The sequence below is a fragment of the Vicia villosa genome, linkage group LG5 (genome assembly GCF_029867415.1).
Source record: "Vicia villosa cultivar HV-30 ecotype Madison, WI linkage group LG5, Vvil1.0, whole genome shotgun sequence".
In the NCBI taxonomy this organism is placed as follows: Eukaryota; Viridiplantae; Streptophyta; class Magnoliopsida; order Fabales; family Fabaceae; genus Vicia; species Vicia villosa.
In genome coordinates, this window is record NC_081184.1 from 11,362,447 (window position 1) to 11,372,341 (window position 9,895).

General features: G+C 38.8%; 1 protein-coding gene across 1 annotated transcript; it reads right to left on the reverse strand.

The window, feature by feature from the left end:
* Nucleotides 1-7,384: 7,384 nt before the first annotated feature.
* On the reverse strand, nucleotides 7,385-9,840 carry LOC131606267 (uncharacterized). The gene is made up of 7 exons (XM_058878520.1): nucleotides 9,578-9,840; nucleotides 9,252-9,470; nucleotides 9,049-9,139; nucleotides 8,835-8,961; nucleotides 8,615-8,718; nucleotides 8,407-8,527; nucleotides 7,385-8,319 (listed from the first exon to the last, which is right to left on the reverse strand). The coding sequence occupies exons 1-7, from the start codon at nucleotides 9,585-9,587 to the stop codon at nucleotides 8,143-8,145; spliced, it is 849 nt and encodes a 282-aa protein (XP_058734503.1). The 5' UTR covers nucleotides 9,588-9,840; the 3' UTR covers nucleotides 7,385-8,142.
* Nucleotides 9,841-9,895: the final 55 nt, after the last annotated feature.

Below are 9,895 nucleotides of genomic sequence, written 5' to 3' on the forward strand. Positions count from 1 at the left end.
AGAAAAATAAATTATGTAAGCAAACAACAGCATCTTGATTAATCACCAGAAAACCAGAAAACATCTACTTAATCAACTGTTACAGAAACCATTTGTCATTGTCAGGGAGAACCAGGGAACACCCAAAATAAAGAAAACAACAAAAAACAACCATGTCCATCAACCAACAAGAAAAACCAAAAGACCACCAAAACAACAAAACCACCACCATTACTCCCCCTTTTTAGCCACAAAAGGAGCCAAAACACAATCAGAATCAGAGCTAATCATCAGACCCATCACTGTCTTCATCACTAGAGCCACCAGGATTGTCATCACTTGAGCTACTAGTCTCTTCAGCAGCATCACTACTCCCACTTTCAGCACCCTCAGCCTCAGCATCCTCAGCCTCTTCCTCAGCCTCTTCCTCAGCACCTTTGTCTTCATCCATATTGTCACCATCCCTCTCACCAGCAAGGTCATCATCTGTAGACTACTCAAGACTTTGGATGAGCTTTTCAAGTTTCAGCTTCCTGTTGTCCAACTCTTGACAAGTCTCTTTCAGCTCAGCAATAAGAAGGGCTTTGTTCACAGACTTGTTGGGTTGTGATGTCCCAGCAGATGTCATGTCATCAGACCTCTGAAGCAGCTTGTAGTGAAAAGACAAAGCACTCTCCCTCTTACATACAGAATCTTTACTTTTCAGAATTCCAGGGTGTTGCTTGAGGATTATCCCACATATCAGAGATGGGAAAGCAATGGGAAGCTTGGTAGCAGAGGTACCAACATGCCTCATAGTTTGATCAAATATGTAAGTCCCATAGTCAAATTTTGTCTTGGTTCCCATAGCATATATGAATCTTCCTAGGCCAACAGCAATGGTAGAAGTGTGATTGGTAGGCACCCAGTTAGCAGCACCAATTTTGTGCAGCAATGCATACCTGACATTAAGAGAACTAGCAGACAGTTTGCTCTTTATGGGCCACTTCTTAACCTTACCACCAGTGATTACCTTGCACACCTCATTATCAGTCACTTCAAGCTCAGGTTGAGCCTCAGCATCTCTACCTAGATATAGGTTGATAACAGCAGGGGAAAAATCTATACACTTTCTTCTAACATACACCTTATGAAAATCATCAGTTCTTCCATCACCACAATCTTGAGACAAATTCACAATAAATTCCTTCACAAGCATTTCATAACATTTTGAAAAATGAGTAACAGTTTTAATCAAACCTGCAGACTTGATGAGCTTCATGACCTCTTGACATTCCAGAGCATCATTAGCTAATTCTCTTTCTAGAGCCAGCCTTCTTTGATAAACAAACTTCCACTGGATAGCATTTGAAGCATAGTGCAAGTAAATGTTGTCCAAAGGAACATCACGAACCTTTGTGGAGGATTTTGTGACAGCAATCTTCTTCTTTGATGGGATGTCAGGGACATCACTTAAGACATCATCTTCAGGGGCAGAAACACTTCTTTCCTTCCTCTTCTTCACTGCAGTCTTGCTCCCAGTGGTTGAAGGTTCAGCAGGGACCTTCTTGATCTTCTTTATAGTGACCTTCTTTTGAGGAGTAACTTGAGGAGTAGCTTGAGGTTTGGAAAAATCTTGATCACAAACCTGTTTGCCCTTACGAGTCTTGACTCTATGAGAGATGCTAGAGATGAGCTCATCATCAGCAATGTCAATAGAATCATCCAGATCATCCAGATTCACCACATCATGCACAGTAGGGCCTTCATTAAGGGTTTCTTTAGAAGGAGCAACAGGAACCTCTTCACCTTTCTCAGGTTCAAGAATCTCAGCATCTTTAGTACCAGATGTTTCAACATTGATAGCTTCAGATGTCTCAACATCTTTGGCACCAGGGGTCTTCTCATCATTGTTGTCAACAGATGTCTCAACATCACCCTGATCTTTGCTAGCATCATCTTGACCATCTTGATCATCTTTGCTGTTCTCAGAGGCAGGAATTTGGGCTAGAGGAACAGATATTCCATCAACCTGGTGCCCTTCATTCAAGATTCTTGTGACAATATCTGCGATCGCATTGTGAACATAAGCAGAGCCCTCTCTACCTTGAACAGAAAAAGTTTCTGGAACAGATCCACCAGTTGATTTTCTTGCATGCATCTTTCTTGGTGGATTACGAACAGGATCGGTAGCAGGAACAGAGTTCAATGGCACAACATTCAACACAACATCTTGATCACTTACCACATTGGGTGCCCTAGATCCTGATGCTGTTTTAGAGGAAGGAGACGATTTCTTTGAGGGAGAACTCTGAGACATGATGAGAGAAAATAGAATGCTGGGTAAAGGTTTGTGAATGCAGAGACACAGAGAGGTAGCGTGAGTGTTGAGGATAGGTTTTGGGGGAATGGAAACCGTTTGGGCAAATTGTAAAAGGGGGGGAAAATACACTTTAATGTGTAATGATAGCAAATATTTGGAGAGAGAAATAATGTTGGCCCCACACCCAATTAATTGCTATAATCCTTCACAAAGACAAATGCCTAGTTTACTTCTTAGATTTTCAAATTGATTTGCATCCAAGGCTTTTGTGAAAACATCAGCCAGTTGAAGATTTGTAGCAACATGTTCCAAGGCAATTATTTTATCCTCAACAAGATCTCTAATGTAGTGGTGCCTAATATCAATGTGCTTGGTCCTGCTGTGCTGAATGGGATTCTTTGAAATGTTAATGGCACTTAAGTTGTCACAATATAATGTCATGACATCTTGTGTGACATTGTATTCTGTTAACATTTGTTTCATCCAAACAAGCTGAGAGCAACTACTACCTGCTGCAATGTATTCTGCCTCTGCAGTGGATAAAGACACACAATTTTGTTTCTTGCTGAACCATGAAATAAGATTATTCCCCAAGAAGAAACATCCTCCTGAAGTACTTTTTCTGTCATCAGCACTTCCAGCCCAATCTGCATCACAATATCCAGTGAGAATAGGTTCACACCCATGAGAGTAGAGCATTCCATACTCACAAGTACCATTCACATATTTCAGGATCCTCTTGACTTGGTTGATATGACTGATCTTGGGATCTGCTTGATACCTAGCACACACTCCAACAGCAAAAGCAATATCAGGTCTACTGGCTGTGAGATACAGCAGGCTTCCTATCATGCTTCTGTATAAACTTTGATCAACACTGGTTCCCTTTTCATCTTTGGACAATTTTAAGTGAGTAGGAGCTGGTGTTCTTTTGTGAGTAGCATTTTCCATTCCAAACTTTTTAACAATGTTTTTAGCATACTTACTCTGAGAGAGAAAGATTGAGTCTTCCATCTGTTTAACTTGCAGCCCAAGAAAATAAGTTAATTCTCCAACTAGGCTCATTTCAAATTCTGATTGCATCTGATCAACAAAATGTCTAGTCATCTTGTCTGACATCCCACCAAACACAATATCATCCACATAGATTTGAGCAATCAGGATCTTCCCTCCTTCATCTTTAACAAAAAGAGTTTTATCTATCCCTCCTTTCCTGTACCCATTACTAGTAAGAAACTCAGTTAGTCTCTCATACCAAGCTCTAGGGGCTTGTTTCAGGCCATAAAGAGCTTTTCTTAGTTTGTACACATAGTCAGGATGGTTTGGATCAGCAAAACCTTTAGGTTGCTCCACATAAACTTCCTCATTCAAGTATCCATTCAAAAAGGCACTCTTCACATCCATCTGGTATAATTTGAATTTTAGAATACAAGCAACTCCTAGCAGTAATCTAATTGACTCAAGTCTAGCAACAGGAGCAAAGGTTTCATCAAAGTCAATTCCTTCAACTTGAGTGTATCCTTGAGCAACTAGCCTTGCTTTGTTTCGGATAACAGTTCCCAGTTCCTCTGACTTGTTCTTGTAAACCCATTTTGTTCCAATGACATTAGTACCTTTAGGTCTTGGTACCAGCTCCCATACTTCATTCCTTTCAAACTGACCTAATTCTTCCTGCATGGCATTAATCCAGAACTCATCTGTTAATGCTTCCTTAACATTCTTAGGTTCGATTTTTGACACAAAACAAGAGTTTGAAGCTAGTTCTCTTGACCTTTTAGTAACTCCACTGTTGAGATCTCCTATAATAAGTTCACTAGGATGATCTTTTTGAACTCTTATAGATGGACTCTTGTTAGGAGGTTCAGTCTCAGACTCTGTGATAGTAGGACTGCAATCATCTTCTCTTGTAGATCCTTCAGCTGTGATATCCCAGAATGTTCCGACATCTTTGTGACATCTGCTTGATTGTGGACATCATCAACCACAACATTTATGGACTCCATTATTACTTTGGTTCTTGAGTTGAACACTCTATAGGCTCTACTGTTTGTAGAGTAGCCCAGAAAGATCCCTTCATCACTCTTGGAATCCATCTTCCTTCTGTGATCTCTATCAGCAAGAATGTAACACTTACTACCAAACACATGGAAGTATTTGACAGTGGGTTTTCTTCCCTTCCAGATCTCATATAGTGTGGTAGAGGTTCCTTTTCTTAAGGTAACTCTATTATGGACATAACAAGCAGTATTCATGGCTTCAGCCCAGAAGTAGATAGGAAGATTCTTAGCATGGATCATAGCTCTGGCTGATTCTTGAATGGTTCTATTTTTTCTTCCAACAACCCCATTTTGCTGTGGAGTAATAGGTGATGAAAATTCATGATGTATTCCTTCAGAGGAGCAGAACTCAGCAAACTTTTGATTCTCAAATTCCTTTCCATGATCACTTCTAATTCTCACAACACCATTTTCTTTTTCTCTTTGAATTCTTTGACACAGGTCCTTGAAAACATCAAACACATCTGACTTTTCTCTGATGAAGTTTACCCAAGTGTATCTGGAGTAGTCATCCACAACCACATAAGCATATTTCTTTCCTCCAAGACTTTCCATTTGCATTGGTCCCATCAAGTCCATATGGAGCAGTTCAAGAACTCTGGAAGTGGTCAGATGTTTAACCTTTGGATGTGACATCCTGGTTTGTTTTCCTACCTGACATTCACCACATATTCTCCCTTCATCAATTTGTAGATTAGGAATTCCTCTCACAGCTTCCAGAGAAATAATCCTTTTCATACCTCTTAGATGAAGGTGGCCAAGTTTTTGGTGCCACAGCTTTGCTTCTTCTTCTTTAGAACATACAGTTAAGTAGCTGGATTCATGGGACACCCACAAGTAGCAGTTATATTTGGATCTGACTCCCCTCATTACTACTTCCTTTTCTTCATTAGTAACCACACACTCAGCTTTAGTGAAGTTGACTTGGTATCCTTGGTCACAGAGTTGACTGATGCTTATGAGGTTAGCAGTCAGGCCTTTGACCAACAAAACACCTTCTAAATTTGGCACTCCTGAACAGTCTAGTTTTCCAACTCCTTTGATTTCTCCTTTAGCTCCATCACCAAAGGTTACATAGCTAGTAGAATGATTCTTGATATCAACAAGCAGATTCTTGATTCCAGTCATGTGTCTGGAACATCCACTGTCAAAATACCAATCTTCTTTGGTTGAAACTCTAAGAGATGTATGGGCTATTAAAGCCATATTTTTAGGTTTTCATTGTTGCTTCTGGATGGGCATGATCTGCTTAGGTTTGTAGTAAGGAGCTTGATCTGGGTATCCATATAATCTGAAGCAAAAGGGCTTAATGTGCCCAAATCTTCCACAGTAATGACATCTCCATCTTTGAAACTTTCTCTTCATTTCACTTTTCTCGTGATGTTGAGTCACATGTTTTGACATTGGTTTCAACATCTCAGCTTCAGGTTTAGTTCTGCTACTATCTTGGGAATGTTTCTTTGCACCAACAAATCCTATACCAGACATATCTCCTGAACTTTTTCCAATCTGCAAAATCTCCTCCAACATATCCGAGCCACTGTTCAACATTTTTACAGATTTTGACATCTGATCAAGTTTGGATTGTAACATGATAATTTCATTGTTTAGTTCAGATATAGTTTTACTAAGCCCTTTGTTATCAGCTTCCAACTGAACTATGTATTTCTTCTGCTTTTCACCTTGTTGACAAACTTCAGCACTTCTGATACACAACTTTCTGTAGGAGGTTGCCAGTTCTTCAAAGGTTAGCTCATCTTCACTAGAATCTTCATCAGAATTGCAAACCCCAGTAAGGGCTGTGACATGTTTGGCTGATTCTTCTTCAAAATCACTCTCAGAATCTTCATCAGACCAGGAGACTGACAATCCTTTCTTTTGTTTCTTGAGATAAGTAGGACATTCAGCTCTAACATGTCCATACCCTTCACATCCATGACATTGAATCCCTTTGCTGTGATTGTACTTTTCTTCTAGTTTTGCTCTTCTGCCAGAGTCATAAGATCTACTGATGTCAGATGAGATGTTCTTGGCATTAGGTCTTGGCTTCTGATCCATTCTTCTCATAATTTTGTTGAATTGTTTACCAAGCATAGCTATAGATTCAGATAGATTCTCTTCTCTACTTTCCTCTGCTTCTTCTTGAGAGTTGGACACAAAAGCTATGCTTTTGTTCTTCTTTTCAGAATTTTCACTGATCCCCATCTCAAAGGTTTGAAGAGATCCAATTAACTCTTCTACCTTCATTTTGCTGATGTCCTGTGCCTCTTCTATAGCTGTAACTTTCATATCAAATCTCTTAGGTAGGGATCTAAGGATTTTTCTCACCAGCTTTTCATCAGACATTTTCTCTCCCAAAGCTCCTGAGGTATTAGCAATATCAAGTATATTCATATGAAAATCCTTAATACTTTCATCATCTCTCATCCTTAGATTTTCAAACTTCGTAGTTAGCAGTTGAAGTCTTGACATCTTCACTTTGGAGGTGCCCTCATGAGTAGTCTTGAGGGTATCCCAGACATCTTTGGCTAGTTCACACTGGTGTACTAGTCTGAATATATTTCTGTCAATTCCATTGAATAAAGCATTTAAGGCTTTAGAGTTGCCAAGCGCCAATGCCTCTTCATCTTTGTCCCATTCTTCCTCTGGTTTAAGAGTTTTCTTGCCATCTTTATCAGTAATGACAGGATGTTCCCATCCTTTGTTCACAGCTCTCCATGCTTTACTATCCACGGATTTCAGAAAAGCCACCATGCGAGGTTTCCAATAATCATAATTAGAACCATCCAGAATGGGTGGTCTAATCACAAATCCACCACCTTCTTTGTCCATAGTACCAGAAAATACTGTCCCTAGATATCACCCAGTAAAAACAGGCAAGGTGCCTGCTCTGATGCCAATTGAAATTCTGGACTCAGACACGCGATGTCGAACAGGATGTCACGACATTACTATCTGAATGCTTTTAAACAAATGAACAAGGAGTAAACAGAATAACAACACAAGAAAGTTGTTAACCCAGTTCGGTGCAATCACACCTACATCTGGGGGCTACCAAGCCAGGGAGGAAGTCCACTATAAGTAATATCAATTAAAGGTAATACAGATCAAGATTACTCCTTTCACTTAATATCTACTCAATGCAACTTCAATCTAAACAACTTAGATCAGAGATCCTACTCACTCCCCCTCAATCACAGCAGTGATGAAAAACACTCAACGAATAGCAAAGAAGACACACTTCAAAGACACAACTTGATCTTGCTTAAAAGCTTTAATCAAGTACAATAGTACTCTGGCTTAAAAGCTTTGAGTACTTCTTACAACTCAAAACAAAACACCTAGACCAAGACAATCATCATGATGATTGTTTGGCTTACAAGAAGGCTAGAACGAAAACTTAAAACAAAGAACTCTTAAAGCTTCTCAAACAAAAACCCTAACATGATCAGCAGCTTCTTCGTAGAATATATAGCCTTCATAAAACACAGCAGCTGGGCCTTGGATCCAAATTAGTTTTAACCCTAATAAAACTAATTTCCATAAATCAAGGAACTAAAAATAATAACCATCAAAGATGTCCTTGAATCAGATCAGAATCCAACATTACCAAATAAAGCGCATAGGATCTTATCAGATCACATAACCATAAATAGTAATAGAAAAGAACGTAACAGCTGCGAATGTCATGACATCGGCCTTGACATCAGGTAAAGGCCTGCATAAGAAAAACTTCACAACAGTAGAATGCATGTCATGACACCAGATTAGACAAGATAGAAACACAATGAGTTTTACCAAAAATTACAGCCAATCAACAACATCTACAGTGTCAAACTTATTGTAAAGGCCGTCTTCGTTAAGTATCTTCACAATAGAGAATCGTCGAAATTGTGATTGATATTTGATACGAAACACCATCTGTCTATTCAACAACGCATCCAGGTGAGTAGGCCAAATCTTAGGATTGTCCTCTCCAGCCTATAGTAAACAACACAACATCAGCAGAGATGTAACATTATATTAATGATATAATGTAAGACAAAAAAACTCCTAACTGAAACTCACCTTCTTCATGATTTCTCTTAATTCAGTAGCAGTGTGTTTAGTATAAGGAATAGCATCCTTATCCCAAAAAACAAATATCCCCTTATGGTTATCATATTCCACCTCAACTTCAAGTTTGAATCTAAAAGAAAGGCTAAAAATCAATTTTGATACAAAGCGACAATAGAAAGGTTAAGCATTTAATGGAAGGGCAAGGCATGGCACTCACTTAGTAACGCGTTCAGCATCCGTATTTCCATTTGATTCAAAATACCATCCAAACCTGGAGGCATTAAAACCAGTGGTAGTTCCAATGGTGGTTGCAAAACAGTCCTATTGTGGGAAAGAATATACAAAACACATTGTCATTAACAATTTAAACAATGCATTGTGATAGAAGTGTAATACAAATAGAAATAATTATTCAAACAATGTATTAAAAGTCACACCCTTCCAAATTTAGATACTGCACGGATACTCTTGACCTCAGACAATTTGGTCCAAAAATTGTTTTGCGATTGAACAGATGAATCGCAAGTCAATGATTGGGAAGCAACAGGTAGGTTGGATCCAAAACTGAAAAAACATTAGAGGAAAGCATGATTCATGTATGTAACAGATTGTACACAGTTCTTAAATAGTTGTAGGTTAAAAGCATAATACCTAGCTTTGAATTCATCAACTTGTGGATGCTCCAAGTTGATGTAAAGTTTAGAACCGCTCCATGCGTTCGAAAGACAGGGTAAACCAGAAACTAAAATATATAGTGTTGAAAATTTGGTGAATATATGAAACAGCATGGATCAAAAATGGAAACAACAAACATTCACTAAATAGCAAAAACACAAAATGTAAATTTATGAAACCTGTATTAGTCTTGCACCATGAATGTGTCAAAACAATAATAGTAGGACCGACAAAGTTGTTAGGGGTAGTGTAGGCGACGAACTGTTTGGCGTAATCCTCCCATAACACCAGCTCGATCACATTGCCTTCTACATCACGCAAAGTTATATTGACGCAAGATTTTCTACCGCCACCTCCCATCTGGGTTTTCAAAACATCTTGTAATACACCAATGACATCTGTAAATGACAAAATATAAATATGCATAGTTAATCAATGAAAAAAAATAAATGTATATGCACAGAAGTAAATAACAGAAAGTGGAGAGGTGAAACTGATATCTTACCATACAACATGTCATGCTTGAAGTCTCCTTTGAGAAATCTCTCAATAGGGTGAAAAGTCTAGCTGTGAGTTGGTATTTCCGGTATCGCCACTTTTGTCATGGTAGTCCCTCCATTGAATATGAGTTTAAGTGGGTTAAAACAGACTTTGAAAGGGCCATCATTGTCAACTGGCTCTCCATTATAAAGGTAATACGTCTCATGCTCCTTGACCACTTCAATCCAATCTTGGAAGTCTCTAGCCCGAGTGGTGATATGAATCTTGTCACCCTGATAAATGCACTATTATTTTAGTAAGAACTAAGTAAATGATGAACATG

Excerpts from the sequence above, each read along its gene's own strand:
- LOC131606267 (XM_058878520.1), bottom strand. Across the intron at positions 8,962-9,048 it reads GTTGATGAATTCAAAGCTAG|TTTTGGATCCAACCTACCTG; the intron begins GTATTATGCTTT and ends ATGTTTTTTCAG. Across the intron at positions 8,320-8,406 it reads TAAGAGAAATCATGAAGAAG|GCTGGAGAGGACAATCCTAA; the intron begins GTGAGTTTCAGT and ends TGTTTACTATAG.